The sequence below is a fragment of the Anomalospiza imberbis genome, chromosome 16 (genome assembly GCF_031753505.1).
Source record: "Anomalospiza imberbis isolate Cuckoo-Finch-1a 21T00152 chromosome 16, ASM3175350v1, whole genome shotgun sequence".
NCBI lineage: Eukaryota > Metazoa > Chordata > Aves > Passeriformes > Viduidae > Anomalospiza > Anomalospiza imberbis.
This window is the reverse complement of record NC_089696.1, coordinates 6,828,851-6,856,797: the sequence shown is the minus strand read 5'-3', so window position 1 is coordinate 6,856,797 and position 27,947 is coordinate 6,828,851. Positions and strand designations below refer to the sequence as shown.

Sequence of the window (27,947 nt, the reverse complement as noted above, 5' to 3'; positions counted from 1 at the left end):
AATCGTGGCGAGCCAATGGGAAGCCCGCGCCGCTCGCGCTCGGCTCAGGCCGCCCCCGGGCTGTGCCCGCGGCCTCCCGGCAGCAGGGGGCGCGCGGGGGCGGCGGCGCTGCGCGGGCGGCGCGGAGGAGGCGCTGCCGCCGCTCTCGGTGTCGTTATCGCCGTCGCCGCTGTCGCGCCCGTCCCGCCGGCCCCGCCTCCCGCTGCGCTCCCGCGGCCTCACAGCAGGTACGGGCGGGGGGAGGGACAGACACACCGCATCCCGGTGCCGCCGCGGCACCCTCCGCCCGAGGAAGGAGTGCCAGACGCGGCCGGCCCTGTTGCCGTTCCGCCCCGCTCCGGGCGCGGGGAGTCGGTCCCGCCCGTCCCTTCCCACGCCGCGGGGCCGCCGCTCCCCGCCGAGGTGGAGCCGCGGGGGGTCGTGTGGCCTCCCGGCCGCGGCCGCTGTCGGTCCCGCCGGAGCCGCGGCCGGGCCGGGCCCCCCGGAGGGCTCTCCCCGGCCGCCGGAGCCGCTCGGCGCGAACAAAGGCGGCGGGCGGGCGCGGCGCGCTGGGGCAGCGCAGCCCGCGGGTTAGGAGCTCTCCTGTTGCGCCGTGACTGGAACAGACCCCGGAGAGCGCTGACAGCGGCCGGGCCGGGGCCCGTCCTCTGCCCGCGTCCCCCCGGGAGCAGGGTTTGGGGCTTTCCGCGCCAACAGCTGCGCGGTGATTCTGTCGTTCCTCCAGCCCAGGGACGGTGCCTGCGCGCCGTGCCCTCGCTGTGCCCGGGCAGCTCCCGCAGGCAGCGCTGGAAGCGTTCCGTTACGGAAAGTCAGAACTGTCTTACAGGAAGTGGGAAAGAAACCCCAAACCAACCCCACAACCAAAACCAGCAACGAAACTCGAATATTGTCGATTGTAGTGACCAAAATCGAGTATCAGAGGTTTATCTTGGTTTAAATCCTGTTGATAAATCTGGATTTATTGCTAAGATGCTCTTCCTGCGGTTAGGTTTTTGGATCTATTCTTTACTGAAGTATCTGAGAGAACTGTAAACCGAAGTTTTTGAAGCCCTGCTTCTTAATCTCCTAGGGAAGTGAAATGACTTCACAAAGAGTTTTTGTTCTCTCCTGTTTCTTACAAGGATTTTTAAAAAATGTAGTACAGCTGTGAAAATAAAAAATAAATCTTGAAAACTGTCTTATTAATTCTGTGGATAGGGAAAAAGTGGGAGGAGATGAAACTAAATACCGAGGGTAGGTAAGGAGTGGGAAATTAGTACGTCTTAAATTATTGCTATATGTTCTCTTTTCTTTTATTCAGATATTTCGTTTTGACTACAGTCAAGTTCACTTTTTAGAAATAAAAGGTGGAACTGCATTATGTCTGTGTTAGGTGGTTTTTTGAGCTGACATAGCAGAATTCTGTGATTGTGGCCAAAAGTACTAGATTAAGCAGAGAAGTGAATTTGGGACTATTGAAATGTGTGTTGTGTAATGTGTTTCCTGTTTCTCCCCCAGCATCTTGCATGTTTGAAATGTCTCATAAGACAGCTCAATAATGCGTGAACATGAACATAAAATCTTTTGTGCTTTTGCTGTCTGAGGAACACATTTGTTTTGTACAGATTTTGTATTAAGGTTTCTATTTTCCCTTCCTCATTTTGATGCCAGTCCAAGTCTGATGAGCAGTTTACAATCTCTGTAAGGCATGCCTTAGTTTGCACTGTAGTTTATTATCTGTAATTATGCTTTTAATCTGTCAGATGGTTGGGATGGGCAATAAAACAGCTTTGACAAGTCTGTTTTCTGGGAAGGTTTATTCTGTAATGGCACGTGCTCGGTGTCCAGTTGGATCCTTGGCTGGGTTGGAGCGGGGGCTAGTGGAGATGTTTGTGTGGGTGGCATCGCTTGAGGAAGTGATTTGGGTGTAGCTGCTTGTGTGCCAGTCCTCACTTGGCTCTGTCGAGGCAGAGTTCTGCTTTCCTGTGCCCCTGGGGTGGGAATTACACGTAGCTTTTGGATCCAAGTGCCTGAAAGTATTGTGCTTGTTGCTGCTGTTAGTAGTGCAGGAGGCAGCAGCAGAGATAGGCTTTTGCTTCTAGTAGGTGAGAGGGATTTATATTGCCTGCCTCTTAGTCATCTCTTCACTCCTGCTGTTCTGTTTCAGTCTTGCTCTTCTCTTTGCAGCATTCCCTTTATTCTAGGGTGTAACTTCTCTCCTCTGGAGTACAGTTTTCCTATATGGAAACAGTAGTGAATCGTTCATGGTGTCATTTTATACACAGGCTTCTGGTTTCACAAATTCTGACCAAAGTTTTGACAAATGATGGTGTAGATGATGGGTTCATTTCTGTCAGAATTGAGGGGGAGAAGGCTGATGCTAGGATACAGAAGGGATCTCTTCACTTGGTGTGATTTTATTTGCTAATTCGGCTGAACCGTTGAGGCTGGTAGAGATCTGTCAACTGCAGTAATGACAAAATTTTCCATGTGCTTTGTACTGTGTAGAAATTTGAGACTCCTGTCACCTATGTGTTAATAGTGAACTCAGTGATACATGTCAGGAGGATATGCTCCTGTAATTTAGAAGAACACATCTATACACTACCAAGGGTAGTGTAAAACTTTGTAAGTTTTAGTTCTGTGGAAAGAGAAAAGCAGCAAGGATCACTGACTTCCAGTTTTTTTCAGCATTTAGGTCTGAAGGTGCAGAGAATACTTACTTGAAGTATTTATAATAGCCAGAGCCATAAATGCCTATAACAAACAGTAACATAATTATTTGGTCAGCTGAAGGTCATTAATTCCCAGGGGGAGTAGTTCTGGTCCCCAAATGAGGTTATGCATTTTCACAGCATTCTCCTCTCATCTCTAAAGAAGTAATGTGCAAAACTCAGTGCAAGAGGAGAAAGGATCAGTCCTTCCCAGTTCCCTGTCCTGTGGGACTGAATTTTTAACTGGGGGAACTTGTGTACATGTCAAACTGTAGATAGTTGCTCTCTGGTCCTGCAGTTTAGAAATTGAAAGGCTCAACTCTCTATAGTTTTACACAGTGGGGCCTTCCTTTTTACAATAGCCAAGGCCTATATTTCTACAAAAAACCTCAACTTCTACATTCTGTATAAATGTATTCACTCGTGTTCCAGAGATTTGCTTTGCAAAGACAGTCTAGCAATTGTACTCAACACCCTTGTGCCTGAATATGGCACATGGTATATTCTAGATAATGGGAATGTCCTTTAAAATGTATCTTGAATGCCTTAGAAGTGCTAAAATACAGAAAAGAATAAAACTGTCTTGCCATGTGCTGGAAGGAAGGCAAGGAACCAGTAAGAGCCATAGGTGGCTTTGTGACAAAGAGAAGTGGAGGTGTTCTGCCTGCCTGCACTGGCACAGACCTGTTGTCCCTCGTGTCTCCTGCGTGTATGGGTGGACCAGGATCTGTCAGAAAAGGTGTCACTGGCTCCTGGCAGAGACCTTTCTGTCACTTGGCTTCTGCTCCTGAGAAACAGGATGAGTTAAAGCCTGTGATGAAGATAAAACAGATAAATTGTTCTTTAAAATGTCTAGGCAGCTTTTTTTTTTCTTTACTACATTTAGTGGATTGAGCTTGTATAGGTCAATTCTCTCATAGCAGCAGTTGTTGAAATACTGCATTTAATGCAACAATTAGTTCTTCCTGTGATGTTAATTAGTGATACATTAGTCTGCTTTTTTTTTTCAGCTCCTGTACTATTTTTTCTTTATTTTAGGTTGTTTTTCTCAGTGAATTGCATGAAGAGTGAAACAAAAGTACAGGCTTTGCTTTTCTAGTAATTTTTCAAGCAACAAAGCAACATTTAGACTGTTTAAATGTATGTATGTACATAAGTTTATTTTTCTTTAAATTCTGTCACTGCAAATAGGGAAGGGCTGTTGCTACATAGGCTGGGGTTTCACCTTGGAAAGTGGATGGATGACATTAAAAGGCATTTGTTATTTGCCTTGTATATAACTGAGTCTTAACGTGTTTCTGGTTGCTTCAGAGGATGTAAGGAAAATTTGGGTGGAAGAGATACTGTTAAAGGTGCTATCTGAACCAGTTTTAAATCCTCTGCAAAATCATAAAATACTGGGGAAATTTGGCTGTCAAAGTATTCTAAGAAAAGATAATTTTTGCCTGAATATCTTGTGGATGCAAATGAGTAGTAAAAAAATAGAAAACTACTTTGAATAATAAATTTCAGCACTCACATATGTTCATAATTTGCTAGCTATTATGTATGTAATGCCAGTTTGTAACATTTCCATTAACTTTATTGTTGTGGGGAAATGGGATCTGCACATCCTGAAGTTCAGTATATCATTCTTTAATGTTCTTTTAGAGATGATAAATAAATGCAGGTGTCACTGTGTTGGACTTTTCTCGTGTCATTGCAAGTTGGGGTGGAATACTAAGATTTCTTAAAATTAGCAAATCTGATTTTAATTTTGCCCAGATTGTGGCATATGCAAGACTCCTGTGTGGCAAGGTATTACATTGTCAGCTGTTAATTCACAGGACTAAAATGTGTTTTTAAAAGCTTAGTTTTGAGGGAAAACATGTGCTGCTATTCCTGCTTTCTTTGGTTAGTGTGATAATTTCTTATTCTTACAAGACTTTGTTTGAATTCTAAAATAAGTGAGTAAATAAAAACTATTTAGATGCCAAATAAAGTGTCCTTTAGGCATTTATATTTTGATTTCTTAGTGGATGCGCTGTTATTTATTAAAAACTTTACCATATAGCACAAGCCTAGTAGGTATTACTAACTTAAGGAAGAAAAGGTGATGCATAAAATGACATTAAAAACAGTTAGTTCCTCTCTGGAAAGTAGATTACTGAGGGCTATTTATATACCCAAGCAAGCAATAGCTGAGAAATTCCTGTTGGTGAACTATCACAGCTGTCCATGATATTTATCTAAAGACTGAGTTTTAGTTTCATGTTTTTTATACAGCTTGCTCTTACTGAGGTCACAGTGGGAATTGAGGTGAAATGGGGACCTTGGAGCACTTCCAATAATTTGTTTAGTGACCTTAAGAAAATTAGTCATTTTTATGCTCATTTTAGGAATGTATTACAATAGGACTAACTCATAATGACTTGAAGTAGTCTAGACTTCATACATTCCTTTAAGGGCCTTTGAAAAGGTTTGTAAACATTATTAGAGCTGAAGATTCTTTCATTTGCTTTCTTACTCCAGATCATTGAGAGAAAGTAGGGTATGTTCTGCAGCGTCTTTCTGTCCTCAGTTGGGATTTTGTGGAGTTTGCTGGGGGTTAGTTTGTTCTTCATTTTACTTTGTTTTCATTCTTTTGCCATTGATGTGAAATGGTAACCTGGCACAAAATACTGGCTTTTTAAAACTTAGTTTCAAGACTAACAGAATTGTACTGCATGTAGTTCAGTTTTTTTAACTATAAATTCCTACAAAAAATAATTTTCTTCACAAAACATACACAATTCCTCTAGCTAAAAGCCTTTTTCTGAACTAGAGTATTTTCAGAATAAAACTTTGTCCTAGTGGTTGTTTTTTGGAAAAATAAGTTGTATTTTTATATCACAGTTGGGCATAACCATGTACAATTGTGACACCATACTTCAAATAGCCTTATATTGAAGGTTATGCAGATCATTTTAGCTTGTTTAACTTGAGCATTTGTAAATCCAGTCAATTAAAGACACAAACTGAAAAAAAAAAATCAGTGATTGAAACAAATTGAATTGAAATGTCAAGCTGATGATGTGGCTTCAACTACCTTGAAGTAGTTCAGTTTTTCAAGTGAAGTAGGTAGTCTTTGCTACTGGCAAAGTGTCCAAAGTTTTCACCTTGGCTGACTGGTAGATATTAATAAAGCAGTAGTGTTTGCTTCTAAATTCATATTAATGCTTGGGGGATGATGACATGCTGTAGAACTAGACTCCATGGTAGCTTTCTCATCAGTTTGGTTTTTATTAATAAATATCTTGAGTTTATTTCCACTTCAACAAGCAAATAAAAGAAGTGTAAAGCTCTTCCAAGGGGACAGTGTGGAACTGCAGCTCAGTTTAGCAGGAATCCCTGAAAAGATGTGCTTGTAGCTTGGTGTTACACTGACAGGACTCTGCATCCTCTGGAGGAAACCAAAGATAAATTAGAAACTGGAAGAAAGGTTCTCTGCAGCAATGCTGTGTAACTGGGCACTGTTGGTTGTGACCTGGGGCTTCTCCCTCTGTTGCTCTGGGTGCTTCAGCTGTGTCAGGGGTTTCTGCAGTGGTCTCTGAGGCTTGGTGCAGAATCATCTTTGTACAGTGGACTCCGTGCTGATGTGAGAGTGGATCCTTCTGAGCCAAATGCACACTGAAATGTATTATAACAGCCATTTATCTCTCTTCCTTTTTGAGGAGTGGCATATCCGAAAAGTGGATGTTCAGGATAACATGTCCAATGTCTCGGAAGAGAGAAGCACTAGACAACAGGACATTAAGAAAGGACTCCAATTTATAGAGTATGATTTTGTGGTTTTTATTCTTGCATGTTCATTTACAGGTTTATATAAATTTCTGTTAGATGGATGGCTCTGGGAAAGGCCTTTTGTGTTCTTCCTCAGAATATTTGCTAGCACTAACATGTTAAACAGGGAGCAGCTTTAAAGAAAAGACAGCACTTCTCTTTGTTCCTAAATAGAGCAAATTGAAGGTGAAAGGTTATTCCTTTCCTGCTTTTGAGAAAAAGTAGCATTTAATCTTTTTTTTGTGGGTAGAAAATGTAGCCTGATAATCCACCTTAAGAATAACTACATCTAAAACTAGGTTGCTACTGAGAGGGATGGGTTTGCTCACCACTACCTAAATGTTTTAACTCTCGGGAGCTAAAATTGAAGCTATTGAGAAATCATCTTGAGTATTTCATTTTCATTTGGGTCAATGCCAAATTCTTTTGAAGATCCTGGATATCTTAAATAATTTTGGAATTTCGTATTAGTTCACTGCTCATATATGGCATTCTTAGAAAACAAAAACAAAAAATCAACCAACCAACGAACAAAAAAGCCCAACAACCATACTTTCCCCCCCACAACCCTGACCATTTAAAAACTGTTTAAAACCAGAATCTCAATTAACCTGTATGCAAAAGGAAAAGATTCCTGCTTTTCTTCCTGAAAATGTAGAAGTAAAGACCTCTTTTCTGGCCTAGAGAAAATCTCTCTTGCATGTCATACAAAAAACCACTTAAAATTCCTGTTGTAAGTCATTAGTATGACTTAATTAAAATTGATGTGGGTTTTTGACAGATAACTTGTCATTTTAGAGTGCTTACTAGAAGATTGCAGTTCTCCTCGTCTATAACATGGTTCTGCACATGGGAGGAGAGGAAGGAAATTGCTTTTAAACAAAGAACAGTGATGTCTAAAACTCTCAAAACATTCAAAACCTTAATACATTTTAAACAGCAGAGTTCAGATTGACCATGTAACTTCAAAAGAAAGTAAGCCATTAATAATAAGAGAGCTCAGATTTTTAATCAAAGGCATCTACAGCACTTTTCCTTGTTCAGTGGAACAGTGAAATATGGGCAATATTCAGAGATTTGCCTGTTGCAAAGCAAGGCTGCTTTTACTAAGAACCAGTGTTCCTCAGAGTGATTGTCTTTTAAGCAATATATATAATAAGTGAAGCTTGTAATTTTTTTTTTCTAGATCCACTTTGCCCTATCCAGGGACACAAGAACAATATGAGGTAATGAAATTTCTTTTTAATTTCCAGAAGGGTTTTTTAATTGACCTATATTATTATAGTTAATCTTGGTTTTAGTCATCATTTAGGTGATGATATAATATGAATGGTAATTTTAAAAGTCTCAAAATTGGAACTGGACAACTACTAACATTATTTATGATACATATATTCAGATATTTGGGTGTCCTGAATTTACTCATACAGCAGTTGAGATTAAGTCTTTCTCTGATGGTATTGTGGATAAATTTGAGGCATCAATTGATTAAAACAATGTGATAGTCTGAGTAAAGCTCAGAGTACCACAGCGAAAGTAAAATTAAAGGACTTCAGTCACAGAAACCTTCAGAACATATTTTATTTCTGTGTATGTTATAATTTTGCATAATTTTGGCTTGTATTTTCAGACTTGTCTTTTTAGTTCTTTTTCCAGTGGTAGGTGGTTTCTTTGGATTTAAGAACATATTAGATAAAAATGCTGCCATTCACATTTTGATGAAAAATCCTTCTTGCAAAGCAGCTTTTGTGTTCTTCTGCTTTGTCAGTTGCTATGGCTGCTGCTTGCTGAAAGAATATATGGAACATATATATACATCTTTGAGATTGTCTTGGAAAAATGTCAGAAGAAAAACACTAATGTAGACAAAAGTTTTGCATTTCACTCTGATTCCATGGAATTACCAGTACAAATTTTCTATTTAAAATTTTCCTTGGAAGAATGGAAGATAAGCAAGCAACTGCTGTTGATGAGTTTTTCTTTTCTATGTTGCAGTTATTTATACGAGATCTTGTTAGAAATCTTTTTCATGAAGGAAATGATGTATATCGAGAAGGTGATTGGAGAGGATCACTGAGTCATTATACAGAAGCTATAAACATAGCTGATTATGCTAATTCAGAAGAAATCCATGTTTCTGATGATGTTTTAGAGAAGCTGCACGTGAACAGGATCGCGTGTTTTTCGAATATGGTAAGCTTATGTTTAAACTAGGATTTCTCCAGAACAGGATGCAAACAGGGTATGAAGACACAAAGTCTAGTGAGTGAAAAGCTCTTGATTGCAGTTTGAAGATTGACATGTTTCAAATAATCACTTTATCACGTTCTTTAAAAGCTTTTTACATGAATAATTGAGGTATTTTAGTTACTAATACTAGAATTAACATAAAAGACTCATACTGGGCTTGGAATTTGATGGAGTAGTATTTTTATCCATTTACACTGCTGACTGTACTGATTTGGCTGCTGTCTCTGTGGAACAAGATGGCTCTTGTGAAAGAGCTAAATTTTCTTTGTCACTGTTACTGGATTTTACGTAATGATGGCACTGCTTGTTTTTAGTTGCCTAATTTGGTGACTTAGCAAAACTTACAAATGCACTGTGCAGTGGCCTTGGCGAGTGTTTGATAGTGCTTCAATACCTTTGTCCAGTACAGTTCAAATTCACTATTGCCATGATAATAGTTCTGATTAGTGGCTTTTTTTCTTTTTTCTCCTTCTAGGGTATGCATGAAAAAGTTCTAGAGGACTGTGAGATAGCATTAAGATTGAATGAAAACAATTTCAGAGCTCTCTATCGCAAAGCAAAAGCTTTGAATGAAATGGGAAGCTATAAGAAGGCTTATGATGCTGTGGCAAAATGTTCTCTTGCTGTGCCACAGGTGGGTAAATTGTATATTGGTGATTATTTTTAAAGTTTTGACACATACACTTATTTCAAGACCAAGGTTGTTTCTTCTGGTTTGGGGTTTTTTAATGCAATAAAATATTTTTTCTTCCTCTAAGCATTATTTTTTCTTGTGGAAGTGCAAACTGAGGGCAGAGATTACAGTTCCCAAGCTCAGTTTGTTGTGTTAACTTTCTGCAGGAGAAATGCAGCAGGGGTCAAGTGCTATGAATGTTTGCAATAAGCACTAGGACCACTGAATTAATTGTTTAAAATTCTCTATGACATGAAGAGAACCCCACCATAATTACAATGTACATTTAATCTTTTGATAGCTGCATTTTAGCTTTCCAAGTGTTTAGTAACATTGCTACCAGTGCATTGTTGTCATTGTGAGTCACTTGCTGTGTACCCTGAATCTTGGGCTCTGTATGTGTTAGCAGGCACTGTGTGCTGTAGGAGATGATCTGTAGTCTGAAATGCTGGTCCTGAGGATCTGCTTTCCATGATTGCTTGTGTGGTTGGGTGGTAGTTTTTTACTTGTTTGGGATTTTCAGGAGCTGGAGTGCATCAGGTGCATTCCTGCAGGGCTTTAGTTATATCCAAACCCAGTTTGGTTCTCTGGGACCCTCCATAACGCAAACTAAAATGCTGTGAGTGAGGATGATTAAGAGATTTCACTTCAGGAATGCATTCCTGATTTAAACTCACATGCTGATGGAATCTTTACATGCTTTGCTCAAAATAAGACTGATCACAGGAGAAATTACTGACTTGCTGCATATTCACCTTGCTACATCAGAACTACAGTGAGACACTAGACAAAGTGTTGGGCATAGGTTTGCCTCTTGATAGAGAGAAGGTTTCAGTTGTGTTTCCAAAGACATAAACAGTTCATCTGAATGTGTAACTTTGGACTTTGAATCCTCACTTTGCACCTGCAGATCTGAAGGTTTTTGCTTAAGGTTAATATGCCTTTATGTAAGTTTTATAAATAGCTTTTTCTAGCTGAAGGACGTGATCTGAATACAAAATCTTAAAATTATTTAAATAGGTAGTTATAGCTGTAGGACAGAGGGAAATACAATGACATTTTTAATTCTAGTAGTATGGTACAATGCCTCCCGAAATACAGAGTGCTCATTAAATATTCATCAGTGTCATGTAGTAGCTCATATGGTAGTTAGGAATATAGCCCTCAATTTGTGTAAAAGCAAAACAACAAAATTAACCCCCATCCCCTTAAAGAACAAATGCCCTCCTCAAATAAACAAACAAAAAATGCCCACCCACAAAAAAAAAAAAAACAAAAAAACCCCACCAAACAACCAAAAAACCCCAACAAAATACTTCTTTGAATTCCTCTGGTTTTGGAAAGCCTTTATATTATTTTAAATCCAGATAAAAGGAGAAGGAGGATACTGTCCATTTTCTGTCAACATAGTTTTTCCTTCAGGGTAGCTGTATTTTCAGATATAGGTTTCAGTTCTGTGTTTGTGGAAGAATAAAGCTGCATTTTGAGACATCCTGCATGTAGGAATCTTACTGAATACAGGGTGAGATATAAACAGATGTCTTTGCTTGATGACAGTACATATAAATTATGAAATTGTATTTATGTCTTCTAGGATGAAAGTGTGATTAAGCTTACTCAAGAACTAGCTCAAAAACTAGGGTTAAAAATAAGGAAAGCATATGTTAGAGCAAAGGTAAGTTTTCATTTTAACACTTAAGTTAAGGTTTCCCTCTTTTGATATCAAATTTGTATTTAATGAAAGTATCTTTTCTTTGTAGCCACCCTCATCAAATTCAGTTTGTAGTGGTGTGTCAACTCAGGTAAGGTTTTACATGTTCCAATTGCAAGCTGACTGTAAACTACAGGGAATAATTGTTTCATAATTTCATGATGACAAAGGGACCAGTGGTGCAAGTGACATTTTATATTAGAGGCTGTTATTTGGGGCTTTCAGGTTCTGTTATGTTCAGTTTTTCTGTACATGTATGGTAGACTAGGACATAAGATTATTCTTCAAGTTACCTTTGCTGAATAAATGTCAGCTAAAAGATTAAATCTAGTGCAGTGCATGTATTTATTTTGCATGTCCTGAGGCAAGAGCGAAGTTAATTGGTTTATTTTTTATTTTATTTAGTTGACAATTATTGAAATGAAAGGTGCTGGGATAAAATCCCTTATATGCATTTGTCCAAATTTGATTTTCATTAGCAGCTGAACTTGCATTTATTTTGCTCTTTGTAATGTGTCTGAATAGCAGTAGTGAAGAGGAGTTCATCTTTATCTTACAGACTTCTTTCACAGGAATATAGACAATTTAGCTGTAAAGGGATGAGGAAATGTAGGAACAGTTCATTTAAGATACCATTTAGACTCTTTCATTCCTGAAGTGTCACTCTCGCTTTGGTTGGTTGGTTGCAAATTTTTAGTAATACCATGAGTGGAATTCAGTCTGTAAATGGATGCTTTATCTAAAAAAAAATTTGACCTTTAAATTACATTAGACTTCATAAATTTGAGATTTTATAAAACCTAAATTTGAGAGGGTTTACATTATTTGTCTGTAAATATGTATTTGAAAATTTTTAATGGCTCTTGTGGCTGAGAGGTATTTTTTCTCATTTACAGAATTCTTCTGTAGAAGATATTGAGTTAGGTGAGTCTTGTGTTACATTACTAATGCTAGGGAGCTAGATATGCCCTACATATCTCCTTGTATTAGGAAAATTCGGAAGAAAATTAATCTGAAAGCACTGGGTTGAAAGTCTGATCTGTTTATCTCTAAAACTGCATATTTAAGTGGCTGAGCAGATTGCAATTTGGCCTCCTCATCCTGATATGATTGTAACTGCTGCTGTAGTGATTGTCTCCATACTGTCCTCTTTAGCTTGAAAAAATAGGGAGGGGAGAATATGCCAAAGATGTAGTAAAGTATCAGGTCTGTAACTTTTTCTGTCTGTTTTAGCTTGAGTAATAAATAAACATTGAGATGAAGATACACATAATTTGGAAGCTGAAAATATTTAATGTGGTTTTGCTTAAATATTCTTCACATTTCTTCACTCTCTCACCCTCCACGTTGTCAGGGTGAAAGTTTTGCAAGAACTTCTCACATCTTTGAACAAAGGTTCCAGTCATTCCCATCTTACCTATTTCAGATTTATCTGACCAGAAACAAGAGATGGTTTCTGCTGCTTCTTTATCAAACTTTGTTTCTGAAGTGTCTAAAGTGTCACCAGTACCTGTACCACCTTTACCTACTGTTATGCCTCTTCAGATGGAAAAGGTTCCTTTGCCTTCTACAGTGTTGGCAAATGGAGGGAATGTTTCTTTCTCTATGCCAGAAGCATGTTTAGATTGTGGAGATGGAGATATAATTATTGGAGAAGAACTTGATGAGTTACTTGATTCTGTGCCTGATCCAGATGAAACTGTAATGGTAAGACTTCTTTCTGTTTTCTTTCTTGAAAGACTCTCTTTATGAGTGGGATCTTACATTTTTATCAGGTGAGCTAGTGGTGACGTTTGTGCTACCTTTCCTAGTTATGTTGAGCTGTCTTTGGGCATAGTCAGGTTGATTTTTTTTCAGGTTCAGATTCTTGTAAATGTGGCTGTAAAGATAGCAGGACTACTGCTACCTCAGAAATACTGTTATGCTACTACCAATGCTACTTAGAGGAAGTACTGTGAAAAATGAATTGGGACATTTGAAATCTGGTTTTTTGGGAGGTTTTTTGTGCAAATAAACCATCTTAGAACATGAACAGTGTGTTGGAATGCTCACCTTCTAGCTGTAGAAACTATAGTTAAACATAAGCAAAAAGCTTTGCAGCAGAGTAGTACTTGGGCTGTGGCCTTCTAGGATGCTCACTGGTATCTCTGCAATCAGGACTTGGTCCAGATCCACCACCTGGCTGAACAGAAATAGACCATCATTAGTCTGACTTCTTGTATTTTTAGAAGAGATATTAGAGAAATTTAGTTCTATGTTGTTCCTACTTACACTGCTATGCCAGACCTAGAGCAGACTGTGAAGCCTCCAGAGTTCTGCAGTTGTTAATCAAAATGAGAGCTCTGATTGATGAGCAGAGATGTCTCAACTTATTACCAAGGTTACTGGCTCCCTGCTCTAGCCCTGCCAGTCATTTGGAGTATTTATTTTGTATTGCATTTGTATTGCAGTGTTAAATGAGGCTGTGGCACGTGCAGTTCTTCAATTAGTTGTGACTTTAATTCCTCATTCAACTCTCATTTACAGTTGCAAATCTTTAAATAAAAAGTGCTTGAGTTTCTAATTTTCTATTTTACGCACTTAATATTTTAGAAAATGTGTCAGAAATAGAGAAAGTAATTATTTTTAAGAGATCCTAGGATGTTTGCCACAGTGAAAGCCAGGAGGAAATGCAGTCTTGCAAGAGAGACTGCAGTCTCATGGAGTGTAGAATTGAGTGAGCTATATTGAGTGAATTGCAGGCTGATGACTGGGGGAGCATGGAGTTTCCCACTGGGCAGACTATGCAGACCTACTCACTCAACAACCAGATGAGGAGTGAGCTCCTTGGGATGGCAGGAAGGGAGAGGAAACTCCCCCACTTGGTATGTCCTTAACAGAAATGCACAGAAGGATATGTTACTTTTCATGGGAGGAAGGAATGTGACCTGCCCTTTGCAGAACATGTTATCTTTTGATTGGATCTGAGGATTTACCTCAAAGCCAACTCGTACCTCTTTTCTGTACTACAGTTTGAATTACCTTCTCTTTATTTAGAAACCAATCCTGTTGATATCTGACTCTTCTTACTCTTCCCTGGTGTCCATGTTTTTAACATAATTTGGAAATTCAGCCATGATCTGATAGATAAAAAAAATCCAGATCTCTTACTAACTGTCTGGCAACTGCAACTGAACCTTTAAAGTGTTTGATCAGTGGATAATGCCATGCACCTGGGGCATTGTTTAGGGCTTGGTTACTGCAGCTCTGTGCAGGACTGTGGTATACCTGTCATTGATGTTTTTCAGTAGGTTTACAAAAACTTTGCAGAAACTTGACTAAAATACTGTGGCAGATTATGTTCTTGAGGCCCTTCTTGCTTGGTCTGAACATTCGTTTTAAATTTATTTTTTCCAGCAAACTACAGGAGCCAGAGGACCCATTCCTGCAGGGAGTGTAGCTCCTAGTGTACCTTTCTCTGCCTCTTTGTTGGGGACACTGCCAGTTACTGCAGGATTTGTTCCTCCAGCTTGTCTTTCAGAAATCTTTTCACAGCCTTTGGCTTCTTCACTGGAAAACTTTTGTTCGCCATTAAGCACTTTTTCAATCAGTGACCCAAAAAGAGGTAAGAAATTACTCTTAATAGTTAACCTTTTATGATGATGAGAGTTGTGCATGAGCCAAGCAGCCTTCCATTTTAACAAATTAGTTTTCACAACTATTAGTTATATTTAACACATAACATTTGAGCTGTGCTAATAGTTTTTGACTGTTGCTTGTATACAAGAATTCATAAATAAAGCTTTTGTTTCCTTGGGGTCTCCATAAGCATGCTCCAAGCTCCCTCTGTGTAATTTTTCTGTATCTATTATGTAAATTTATTTATTTCAGGTGAATAAGTTTAAAGAAGAAATACTATTTCCTCAAACTTTTTTTTTTTAAACAAACTTGCTTTTACAGCTTAAACCATTTGTCATGATTTGGCAATAGACAAGAATTCTAAAAGGGTAATGTAACTGTGTGCTCTGAAAAGATAACAGTATTACATGCTTGGATTCAAACTGCACAGACTATAATTATGTAGTGAAATCAGGTATATGAAATAACAAGATACAAATAATGAACTACAAAAGATAAAATAAAGTTTTGTCTTTAATTATCAGTGTTACAGGACTGTGCTGTCTTTGGAACAAAGCCAGATTTACAAAATAAAAAACTGAAGAACCCTCTTACCCATCTTTCATCTCCTCATTTTTTCACAGTCAGATATTGTTTATCTTACTGACCCTTTTGTACTGCACAAGTATTTTCATGTTGCTTCAGTAGCTGCCTGTGAATCTGCCTTGTACTGCTGGTGGTAACCAGGTGTATATTTTGAAGATGATTGCCTAATAATTTTTCAGCCCTTATGTTTACAAGGGGCTTTTACATAATTAAAAAAAACCCCTAATTGTAGCAAATAAAAAAAAGTTGGTGTTTGTCAAAAAACTCAAACCTCTGATAGTTCTCAGGAATGATAAATTATTTTTTGAATGGGATGTTCTCAGGAACTCATTTAATTAAAATACCTTTTTATTCCTTTAGACATCTCAAGTTCAGCTTCTAGAGATGGAACACCAGCACTTAACAGCAATAATTCCCCATTGTTTGTACGTATTTTTCATGTTTTTGTTCACACCAGTTCAAATGTTAACACCTTGGAGGCTTTACACAGATCTAAATTTTTACAGCTGAAGTTTCTATTTTTAGAAAAATACCACTTCTACCATTAAAAGTGGGTTCTGGCTGTGAGAACTTAAAGGAATGGTAACAAAAGAAAAAATGTATGGAGGTTGTTTTATGTATGCAAATTATGACTGATGTCACAACCATTATTCCATTTTGAGAAACTTGCTGTAAAATACCGTTGAATTATAAAATAACTAATCTAAAATCCCTTACGATCTGAGTGCCAAACACTAGGCATCCTGAAGAACTGTCCTAGTACAGGAACAGAGCAGATGCCTCTGTGTGTCTGAGGACCTGTCTGTATTGCAGTCATGCTGTGCATTTTCAGTCACGCTGCTGGCACTGATTGCATGGGGAAGGGTGGCATGAAGGACTGCATCCTTAGGAGCCAGAAGGGAGTAATAATTAGCCTTACAAAGGCTGCTGTTCTGCCTCTACCTGCTTGGCTCTTGTTTTATGCTTAGTTTGTCCTATGTATGTGGCCTTTGTAAAATCTCCATGTCCCTTCTCAGACGTGTGTTTGAAGTTCATATTAGGGCTTTGAAGAAAAATTTCAGTAGGTTAAATTTTAACTGTAGGTAAATAAATTCTATGTATTAAGTAAAATACGCTTTCTTTCAACAGATTAATGGTCCTAGTAGTTTGTTTGGGTCCGAAAATTACATGGGAATTGCAGGCCAAACTAGAAATGACTTTTCCAATGTTTTTAGCAGTACAACTGCTAATATACCTGTATCTCCGGCACTGGCGGGAAGGAACCCACTGGAAGGCACACATGAGCTAAGACAGGCCTGCCAGTTATGTTTTGTCAAAAAAGGTAAGGAGCTATTGGACTTGATGAGGTTGATTTTTTTTTTTTAATTAAAAAGCATACATATAAAATCTTCGTGTTCATAATTTAACACTGTTGGCTTCTAAACCTTGTTAATCCCGGCTTGTTCTTTGCAGATGTAGCACGATCTTAGGATTGGTGAAATATTTCAACCACTGTTTTATTTTCATTCCTCTTGTCTTTATTTCTTGTTCTAATAGATTTCTTGATTTCTACACCCAGCACAAATCACCACACGCTTTCCCTGTGTGTAAGGTCATTCACATTCTGTATCCGCTTTCCTCCCAAACCCCAGGGTACTGTGAAGAATGACACCTTTGCTCAAGACTAAATAAAACTTGCAATACTCTCTCTGATTGGCCATGGGGAATTGAACTGCAGTTCAAAGTACCTGGTAACCTTCACATCCCATCTGTTTTATTGTTCTTTCAAACTAATTCTAAATCATAATCATGAGGCTTCCAAACCTTTGTAATAATTAACTCAATTGTATTGACTTAAAGAAGCTTAACCAGTATTGGTCATTAATATAACTAATCTTTTAGGCCTGAGCTGTTGCTGTTAAACAGAGCCATATTCTAAAGGCAATAGTTTCTATTAAAACTAATCTTAAAAATAAGCATTGTGTTCTAAAGGCAATAGCTTCTATTAAAACTAATCTTGAAAAAAAGCATTGTGTTTCTGTATCATTGTATTGATATCAATGATACAGGTATCATTGATATCAATATACTAATAAAGAATTGTATTGAGACCTTTAGGGGATAGCTATTGTACCCTGAAGAACTTCTATCCTAGTTTAAAATAATTTTTACTAGAAAAATCTACAAAGTTAGAAAAACAATAGAACATGTTCTGCTAAAGCTGGAGCTATAACATAGTGGTGAAAGTACTTAGCATGTTCCTAGCTTCACGTTTTTTGTCAATACATCTACTTCCTCTGTTTCTTTCCATCTCTATCAAAGCCTTTAAGTGTCTCCTGCTTTTAATGCCTTTTGAAATTACTGTTCCATCATCTTCTTGTCCAAAGAAAACTGGGTCATGCTCTTGTTTTTCCATCTCACGAATAGCAAAATTCACTGAGCCTTGCTCATCTTCAGATGCTCTTCCTGATGTCTTCATTTAGTACCATCCTAAAGACAGAGTTTGAAGCTAGGCATATTTTTGTTTCAAAAAAAAAGTTCTGGGATTGGTATTTATCTTTTTGGTATGCATGAACTTCCTACTGAGTGTGTTTTGTCTTTGAACATAGTACCTCTCTTAATAAAAGTTGAAGGTTAAGAGATTTCAGTTGCATTGACTTATTATACATAAGCAATTTGAGTTTTAAACTAGTGTTATTGGAATGGATACTTTGCAATTTGAAAAAATGCAGCAATTTGCTGACCCCAAGCAACCTTAAGGTTGTAACACAGCGTCCCTCCCCAGATATAAAATAATTTGTGGGTTTTTTCTTGCTGAGACTGCATTTTGTAAGTATTTGGGGTTTTTTTCCTGTCTTGCTCAACATGGTGGTTTAATGACTTTTGGTTCTTCAGAGCTGCTGGTGCAAGTATGAATTCTATACAAAGTGTGTGTGTACTTTGCTTTTGGGCTTCTGTGCCAGTGTGTGTATGAACATGTTTATGTTTGATGCAATTTATGCAAGTACAAGCAGTTTTCTGTGATTGTTGCAGGTCCTAAATTATTGGATTACGCTTACCATCCCAATTTAGAACATAAATGTAAGAAGGATATTTTAATTGGCAGAATAAAAAACTCTGAAGATAAATCATGGAAAAAAATACGTCCAAGACCAACAAAGACACAGTATGTGGGACCATATCATATATGTAAAGGTAGGTGTTACAGAAGGTGACATGGTAATGCCTATGCTCAAAGTAATGCAATTTAGCTTTCCTATAGGGAAGTATAAAAGGAATTTTTATTTATGATTATGGGAGGTGGAGAACAAAGTTTTGGGTTGTTCATAATTTCAAAGGCTGTAAGGAGAGCTATACCTTGACCACTAATACGAATATTTAGAGAACAGTCAGTGTATTTCTGTGCTGTTCTCCATTAGGAATAATTTTGCTTTTGAGTGTTGCATGATTACTGTTAAACACAGCAATAAAGAGCATTTTTGTTAGATTTTTCCAATATGAGCCTCTAATTAGGATGTAAGCAAGATGACTTGTGGTTTAATGAACAGCTTTATTTGAGCAGGGGGTATTCTGGGTTCTCGGCATCATTGCCCTAGATTTGTGCAGGATAGTTGATAGAGGTGTGCATCAACTGTTTTGAGGACTCTTACATTTTCACCAAGTCAATCAGCATAAGATTCTGCTTCTTTTAGATTTAAGTGACAAATTTACAACAGATCTCTGTAACTTCTTTATTAAAAGTATTTGAAACTGATATAAGAAGTTTTAAGATGAATTTCCAAAAAAAAGTTGTGTAAAAGCAACGCCCTGTTCGATGCTTTCCTTTGAGATGTGGCTGCTGAGGAGGAATGCAGGTACCCAGGCCACTGCACGTTTGCCTACTGCCAAGAGGAGATCGATGTGTGGACGCTGGAGCGCAAGGGAGCTTTCAGTCGAGAAGCTCTTTTTGGAGGACCTGAGAAGATCAACTTGACTGTGTCCCAGCTTCTTCAAGAATACCATGGATTATTTATGTTTCTTTGTGAGGTGCTGCTCTATTTCTCATAACACAGTAAAAATGGTAATAGATAATTAAAATATGTGGAAAGAAATGCTTTGGTTTGTGCATGACTATTTTGTAACTTTTGAAACAGATTTCAGTAATTATCTGGCTGCCTTTAGATTAAAGACTAAATGAAGTATCTGTTAAAATCTTTAGGGTAAGCTATGTTTTTAATTGTCTAAAATATATACTGTAAAATTACGTGTTTTTATATTCCAGAAATGTTTTGATCACAAGCCCAGAATAATAAGCAAAAGGAACAAGGATAACTCATCTTCTTGTTCTCACCCTGCTATGCATGACTTTGAAGATAACAAGTATGTTTGAAATACCATCTCTATAAGTTGCAGTTTAAAAGCAAGGGCAGTTTTTAATACTGACTTTCATTTCTTACCTGTTGGGCAATTTCTTTTCCCTGCTGACTGTTATTCTTTGGCAGTATAGGCAAGACAGACTTAAAGAGCAAGGTTTGACAAATGTTACCAAGTTAAAGTGAGCTATTTCTTTATCAATTATTCAAAATTAGTGGTGTCTACCCTCATCTTTAAATCTTACGGGATTTGGTGTCAGGTTGTTAATAGCTTAGCTACCCGGTGAGCTGTATTGCTGTAAATAGATGTGTAATGTTAAATTAAAACAGGAACTTCTAAGTTACTCTTTCTTTGATATGTTTTGCTTATTTTGCTGTAGTTTTAACTCAGGTTTACCTTAATTACAGTGTATAAAATAGACCATAGTCCTTATTAACTTGTGTGATAAAAAAAGTATGAGGAGTGTCTTTAATTATTCTTGGGAAGTTTAAAAAGTTTTTATTGTTGTAATAGTATAAAATAAGTTTTGGAGAATTAAGAGACTTGTCTTTGTATGATGTAAACTTACTTTTGCATTGGGAGCATTGGAATGGCTTTGTTTGTATTCCAGTTCCCTGTATTGAGGAAGCACTACTGCTACAAGAGCTAGGCTGTTACTGTTCTGCATCACCTCTTCCTTAAATGGTGCTCTGTAAATATTCCTTTATAGTATGTGGGTTAGTAATTAGATCAGGATATATACTTGAAAGTGGGCATGATCTGCTTTCCTTCTTGGAAACCAGTAATCCAGCTGGATTGAATTCAGTAATGCTTTGGGGCTCTGGATTCCCAAGAGTACTGTTTGGTGCTGTTTAGTGTGTTTACTCAGCCTCAAAACAATGCTTAGATGTGACCTCCTTCTGGAAACTTTCCTGACTTTCTGATTTCAAGTAAGAAGTGTTTAAAGGATATTTGAACAAGCTGTGGTGAAGGATGGTTATTTTAAAGAATATCTAAAACTGCCCGTTTTCAAAACAGATGCCTTGTCCACATTTTGCGAGAGACTATGGTGAAGTATTCCAAAATCCGTCCTTACCAAGTTCGGTGTCAGCTTGACCTGTGCAGACATGAGGTGCATTATGGCTGCTTACGAGAGGATAAATGCTTTTATGCTCACAGTCTGGTAGAGCTTAAAGTCTGGATAATGCAAAAGGAATCAGGTATATTTAGTAAAATGCACACTTTACTCTTCATTGTATTGCCACTTCTTCCTTATGTTGACTCTCTCTGAAATTAGCAGCTTGGGATCAGTGCAGGAAGCAAGCAGGAGCAACCTGGTGCCTCTCAGCTTGCATTTTGGAGAGGTACATACAGTGTAGATTTTATAATCACATTGGCATTAGAACTCCAGTACATTATGTTTAAATACTGAAAGATGCACCTTAACTTACATGAGCAATCTGTAATTCAAAAGCCTTGTATGCTTTCCATCGGGATGATACAAACAACATTTCTGTTTTGGATGCCTTCACAATGTTCTTAAGGGTATGTGTGTATGTATTTGTGTGTGTATGGACATAACACCATATCTGTGATGTAAATGTATGTAATGTGTATATCACGTGTGTGAATACTTACACAGTACACAAAAAGAAAAACGGATCAAAGCTTTGGGGCTTCAGTAGCATTCCAGTTTGAGCCTGTCTGTGAGGCTGCAGCAGTCATCAGTACTCAAAGACTGTTTCCCTTCCTCTACAGGTATTTCACATGATACTATAGTTCAAGAATCAAAGAAGTACTGGCAGAACATGGAAGCGAGTGCACATGGATCACAGGTATTTTCATTTTTCCATTCAATTAATTTTGCAGTGACTGTGGTGATAATACTTTTTTTTTAATGTGTGTATATAATGCAGCTTATTTTAGAAATAACTTTTTTAATGATTTCCAAATAATTTCTTCAGTGTAGGCTTTCTTCAGCTTGCTCACTTAGACTAAAATGCCTGCTCTGCTGCTGTGCAGCTCCTTTTTTGCTGTGCTTGTTCTGTCCCATGGGTAACGTGAAATGTAAATATAAGTTCTAAGTCAGCTGCTCTAGGGCAATTAATTATGTTTTCAATATGTAGTGCTTTTATATGTTTAGTTTGTACATATTATCACAACTTCAGGGTACATATACCTAAATCAGAAATAAGTTCCATAAAAAATTGTATTTGTTTAGAAATGTCTAGTTTCAAATGACATGCTGAGCATTACAAGGCATGCAGTGTAATATCTGCTTCCCAACATGTGTTGAAATCTCTGCCATAGGGGGTAATTAATAATTATGTATGGATTGCTTTGCAGATAAAGAAATACCTTTTATTGTTTTGTTTTTTTTTTTTCTCAAGATTCTTGGGAACCAAATGAAATATGGATCGCTTAATTTGAAGATGAAGTTTGTGTGTGGGCAGTGCTGGAGAAATGGTCAAGTTAGTGAGCCAGACAGAAACAAAAAATACTGTAGTGCAAAGGCAAGACACCCGTAAGTAAGATCAAACAGTGAACATTCTACTGTTTTGTCAGCCATTTAAAACCTCTTTTGGGAAGCTGTTGCTTCTTAGGAAAGAGTCACGCAAGGAATTAAAAAAAACCCCAAACATACTGAAGTAGAAAAGAGTTATCTCTCAGATAACTCTGAAAAAAAACACTTTGATGGCTACCAAAGTGTTTGTGTTTTGGTTTTGGAGGTTTTTTGTTTTTCTGTTAAGAGTTTTGGTCAAGTTTCTCTAGAACTTCATTAAATCTTAAATACTTGGTGAAAGCTTTAAAAATAAACTGTCTGAGCTTTCCTGGTTCTGCTTCTGTGCAGAAATTGTGATTTTTTTTTTTTAATAGTATATTCTTTCATTGAATGCCTGTGGTTTCCAGATGGAGCAAAGATCGCCGTGTGGTGCTGGTAATGTCTAATGAACGTAAGAAGTGGATGACCATTCGTCCTCTGCCTGCAAAGAAACAAGTGCCTCTGCAGTTTGATGTATGTTAACCTAAAACTAATATTTTGGTTAATAAAATAGATAATAGTCACTGGAAAATACTAGTAATTGGGCTGGTTTCATCAGTTCTGTAGAAATTCCCATGGGAGTTTGTAGGAAAATGTTCACAGTGTTTCTACAGTGTTCAGCCTTAGAAAAGCACTGATCTAATGTTACTACTGAAGTCCTTACTTGTCAGTGGAAATAAATATTTCTGAAATAATTTATACATATCTGGGGTCTGGTAGTGTGGTAGGAGGCAAAAAACACTCACAGTACCTAGTTCCAGCAGTTCTCTTTTTCTAACCATAAATGAGGTTTATTTTTCACATTAGATAAATGTTTGACTTGGAAGGGAAACACTATCCAAGGCTGAAAAAAATATTAAAAATTCTACTAGCATTCATTCTGCCTTATATTCTTAAGGATTTCTTTAAATTCATGTTCCAGTTGTGCAATCATATTGCTTCAGGCAAGAAATGTCAGTATGATGGAAACTGCTCGTTTGCTCACAGTCCTGAGGAGAGAGAGATGTGGACCTATATGAAGGAGAACAGCAGTAAGTAGAAGACTAAATCTAACATGTTGTAAATCCAACTGTTTTGCTTTTCATTCTTGTACTTCAATTGCTTTTTAATCTAGTTTCTTTCATTATCTCTTGTAGTAAACCTTGCAGGTGCCCTTGTCTTTCAATTTAAATAAACCCAGATCAGGCATTCAAAAACAGTATTAAAGAAAAATAGCTGTATTGTGTATTCATTGCTTGATGAGTTTTCTAACAATAGTCTGTATTGGTTTTTCAGGTGTCTTAGAAATACTGATCCTTGCAGCAATATTAGTTGGTGTTTGTATTGCCATGTGCACACGCATGGATTCATGGAATTACATATGGGGGAAACTACTTGCAGAACAATACCCCCCCAGTGTATTTACTGGGAATCACCATTCACTTTTTGTTGCTGACTTTACTATCCCATCAGTGTTAGTGGGGAGAAAGCATCAAAAATCAGAAGTAATAAATGACATAAATTATCAGATCATGGTCTGCAAGAAAGCAAAAAGCTGTAGCACACGTGAGATTAGTTTTTTGAAATTCAGTATTGATATGCAGCAGCAGAGTTGCTATCTGTACTTTGGGTGGATATTCAGAAACCTGTAATCTCTTGCTTTCCCCTCAAGAGGCACAGAGAGCTCTTGGTAAGTAGCCAGAGGTGCCTCTTCCCCTGGCTCTTAATCTCTGAACTGTGTAACTGTCAATATTTGTTTCCTTCCCTTTTTCTTCTTAGAATAGGTGCAGACTGAATTACACTCACAAACTCAGTCGTTTATCTAGTGTTCTCAAACTCTTGCCTTAATTGCTAATTACTTATTTTAGCTTCTGCTCTCATTAGTTCAAGACTTGGAGCAGTTGTATGACATATGGCTAAAAACTCAAAAACCAGAAAAAGGAGATGATACAGCTGCTCAGGCAAACAGAGAAAATGGGAAGCAAATTCATATGCCAACTGACTATGCTGAAGTTACAGTAAGTAATCATGGGTATAATCCAAATCCAAGCATATGGGGGTTTGTTGTGCTTTTTTTTTCCCCAGTCAGTAACTTAGGTTGTTTCCCTTATTTTCTTGGTGCTTCCTTAGACCATAGATAACTATACTAAATGTAACTGACACTGTACATCAGTTCTTCTAAAGCCAGTGGAGATCATAAAGTTTAGGTGATTGTTTAAATAATTTTGTTTGTTTAGGTAAACAATATCCTGCTGGCCAACATAAAGAAAACATTCAAAATGTATTAGGAAAAGTTCTGTCCTTATAGCATTGATTTTGCAATGTTTTGTTTTCAAATTCCTTGTAAAACAGGTGGATTTTCATTGTTGGATGTGTGGGAAGAACTGTAATAGCGAGAAGCAATGGCAGGGTCACATTTCTTCTGAAAAGCATAAGGAGAAGGTTTTCCACACTGAGGATGATCAGAACTGCTGGCAGTATCGCTTTCCAACTGGATATTTTAGCATTTGTGATAGGTATGTCTTTTTTAAGATGGCAAAAATGCTGAAAAATAAAAGTTTATACTTTAAATAATTAAGGCAGTTGCTAGTTTTGACAAAATTTGTAGTATTTCTTGATTTGCACACATCTTTCAACAAGGAATTAGGAAATTAACAGTATTTAAACATGTTAGAACTCAGGGAGTGACAAGGTGCTTAATTTTGGGACCAGTTCACTGCCTGTGTGATGTTAATGAATGGTACCAAGTTCATTGCAGCTGTGTGAATATTGTTGGTATTATTACAAGTTTCCCTAGGCATCTGTGTATTAACTAGAGCCCAAAAACAGTACCTGGCTGGACAGTGATACTGGAGCTTTAAGGCAAGTAGAAATGTTGTTAGCATCAAACCAGATTTGTTAAAATTGATTATTTGTAACTAGAAATTATTTATGACCAGGTAGAAGAGGACTTCCAAGATCTGTTGGTTTTTCCCAGAACTTGTTGTATGTTCTCCTGCTCCCTTTAATTCTTAAGTACAGCCTGTTTTTTTACCTGACTTCATTAGATTTTTTTTTTCCTTTCACTTTTGGAAGGCTAAAAACTTTGGAATCGAGCATTCTGGAGTTTAAGGTTCAGTTTGCTGGTACAGATGCCTTTGTTACTCTGTTTTCACTTGAAGATTTTGAGTGTCTTGAAGATCTTGAGAAACTGCATAGCAAGTTATTTTTCATATGCAGTCTTTGCATGGAAACTTACATGTCCCTTTACTAAATCTCTAAGTAGCATTCTAAATGTATTTGCTATGAACATAACAGACCTTTGATATGCAGCATAAAGTGAATGCAAACTGGCATGTTAAGGTGTTCTGAGTATTCTAACCTCAAATTTAGTTAACAAGGGTAATTAATTAGTTGGATTTTTTAAACCATAGTCGTTCTTTAGCTTAGTGAGTTAAATGATAAGCTGTTCATTAACATTATGAACTTGATGGTTTCAAGCATTAAGTGTCTCAGTCTAAGTAGGAACATGAAGAATAGAAAGAAAAGAGCCATCTGTTGTCCTCTGTATATATTTGTCAGCTGGGAAACAAAAGTACAACCAAATGCTAAACAGAGTTAGTGTCATCTAACTTTTTTAAAAGTATATACTCTTCCAATTTTTTTTTGTCCTTACTGTGCATGTTTGAAAAACAGGATCTGAAGAAAATATAGACACAGTAGTGATCATGATAATTCTATGAAAACACTGTTCAAAATCTGTCTTAACAGATATATGGCTGGTACTTGCACTGAAGGAAACAACTGTAAATTTGCCCATGGAAATGCTGAACTCCGTGAGTGGGAAGAACGAAGACAAGTTTTAAGAATGAAACTCAGCAAAGCAAGAAAAGACCACTTGATTGCTCCCAGTGATAATGACTTTGGAAAATATAGTTTTTTGTTTAAAGATTTAAACTAATACTGAGATGACACATACATGTTATCAGCTGGAAGCATAAACCAGAAAATTTGACAATAATCAAAAGCATGTGACAGAAAAGCTGCAGGTTTTCTGCTTTTATTGGCATACATTGTTCCTCCTGAACAGCAAAGTATGGTAGATTTAGGGGGATGGAGCAGACCTGTCTATGCTCTCATGAAACAGAGTGGTGATTAAAAAAATCTGAAGTATTATGTGCTTACTCACCTCCTGTTGGACAGAAAGTTAGGCAATAGAAGGGGGGAAGAGTGGTTATAATATCTAGGAAGCCCCCTAGTCTCAGACCTTCAGTTGAAAAACTTTAAGGTATCAAGGTATTGCAAAAGAGAGTGTTAGTCAGCTAAGAAAATGACGGATGAAAATTCTTCAGATCTTTTAATGGAGAGGATTTGTTTAAAACAAAGTTTGCTACTTATCTATATGTAGGTTGCTAAAAATGATTTTCTTATTAAAGATTTTAAACAAAATAACCATTTAACTACAATATACGTTGAATGGGTATTTTTTCTCTATTTGTATGTTTCAATATAATTTACTGAAAAAGGATCTTGAGAGGAAAAAAGTATTAATTTTTGAAAATGAAGTAGTTAAAATTCTGTTTCTTGGTCTTTGCTGTTTAAATGATGATTTTGAAAGATTACACTTGTATGTCAGTATTGTGTATTATTGTATGGACTAATGTTGCCTGTAATAAAGAGAACTTTACACAAAGCTGTTTTCTGCATGTAGCCTCTCAGGTTTGAGATTTTGTAAAAGCAATGATTTGCCAGTTAGCAAAAGCTTGAGCACCTGTAGCTAAACATTCACTGAGTTGGTATTTGTGTCGCTAGTGGCTTGTTTGCAGTTCTGTATTGTCATTAGCTCATGGCATCGCTGAAGTAACAGAAATGGCCAATAAGTTGTGATATAGACAGGCAGTTTGGAGCTGTGTGGTGCTGGGACACGTTTTCAGCCTTGGACATGGACATGAATCACTGCCTCAGCTGCAGGGAGGATGGCACTTCCCATTGCCTTTCCTGCGGAGCACAGGAAATGGAAAACAAGTTGCAGGCTGAGGTGACTCCTGACTGCTGAGCCTTCGGGCTTTCCAGTCACTGGAGCTTCTGTTGTGTTTTGGCTTCTTTGCAGATCCTGCTTTCAGCTTTCTTTGTGTTTGCTTACTTTTTTTTTTTTTTTTTTTTCTCTCAACGAAGTTTTTTTTAAGCCATTCATTCAAAATAACTAAAACTTGGTTTCTTTTTCCCTCCCTCCTCCTCCCCACCTCCCCCCACCCCTTCCAGGTACTTTTCTCTGGTCCTGGCTGACCTTACATAATTAGAAGAGCTTTAAGAATGACCTCAGTAGTTCGAATGTAGTCATTGGGCATACATTAGCTATGTAAAAAGTGTTGAACCAAAGTTCAGTGATAATCCATACACGACATGGATACTGTGTCCCTTTCACTTCACAAAAGCACAACAAATTTGAAAGCAACACCTCGTGTGCTTCAGCCATAGCTTGGGGCTCTTGCGAAGTGACTGCTCCCCCCAGGCTGGGCTGCAGTACACTGGAGTACGACACTGGCTTGGTGCTTGAAATGCCACCTGCTGCAGTGCTGATTTTTTATAATGTTTGTAATAAAGTGAGTGTGAGACAGAGTACTGTGGACACTGTTATTTGTGTGACAAAACCTGATTGTATCGTGTGCCTTTCTGAATTGTTTTCTCAATTTTATGCTTTCGTTGTTTAATGTAAGTGCTCTGTAAATCACTGGAAGTAATTCTAGACAAAACTAAACATGACATCCTTGTTCTCTAAGGCCGGTGTGAAATCTTTCCTGCTGC

The 27,947-nt window shown here is 37.6% G+C and overlaps 1 protein-coding gene across 4 annotated transcripts; it reads left to right on the top strand.

Annotated features, from left to right (window-relative positions):
• Nucleotides 1–27,921, top strand: ZC3H7A (zinc finger CCCH-type containing 7A). 4 transcript variants are annotated; one of them, XM_068206755.1, is made up of 23 exons: nucleotides 71–227; nucleotides 6,386–6,489; nucleotides 7,681–7,720; nucleotides 8,490–8,687; nucleotides 9,220–9,378; nucleotides 11,012–11,092; nucleotides 11,178–11,219; nucleotides 12,025–12,052; nucleotides 12,555–12,835; nucleotides 14,525–14,732; nucleotides 15,692–15,756; nucleotides 16,460–16,652; nucleotides 18,344–18,505; nucleotides 19,140–19,336; nucleotides 19,572–19,669; nucleotides 20,681–20,862; nucleotides 21,401–21,477; nucleotides 22,033–22,166; nucleotides 22,553–22,658; nucleotides 23,107–23,215; nucleotides 24,048–24,181; nucleotides 24,516–24,679; nucleotides 25,914–27,921. In XM_068206755.1, the coding sequence occupies exons 2-23, from the start codon at nucleotides 6,422–6,424 to the stop codon at nucleotides 26,101–26,103; spliced, it is 2,916 nt and encodes a 971-aa protein (XP_068062856.1). In that variant the 5' UTR covers nucleotides 71–227; nucleotides 6,386–6,421; the 3' UTR covers nucleotides 26,104–27,921. The 4 variants fall into 4 exon arrangements, 3 of the variants coding, with proteins under 3 accessions (XP_068062854.1, XP_068062856.1, XP_068062855.1); XM_068206754.1 differs by lacking the exon at nucleotides 71–227 and adding an exon at nucleotides 3,733–3,837; XR_011004537.1 differs by lacking the exon at nucleotides 6,386–6,489 and having other exon boundaries at nucleotides 1–227; nucleotides 24,032–24,181.
• The last annotated feature ends 26 nt before the right edge of the window (nucleotides 27,922–27,947 follow it).

Bases quoted from the DNA above. Each gene is read 5' to 3' on its own strand.
- ZC3H7A (XM_068206753.1), top strand. From the start codon at position 16: ATGGGAAGCCCGCGCCGCTCGCGCTCGGCTCAGGCCGCCCCCGGGCTG. The intron at 12,053-12,554 runs GTGAGTCTTGTG...TACCTATTTCAG, and splicing joins TGTAGAAGATATTGAGTTAG to ATTTATCTGACCAGAAACAA. The intron at 14,733-15,691 runs GTAAGAAATTAC...TTATTCCTTTAG, and splicing joins AATCAGTGACCCAAAAAGAG to ACATCTCAAGTTCAGCTTCT.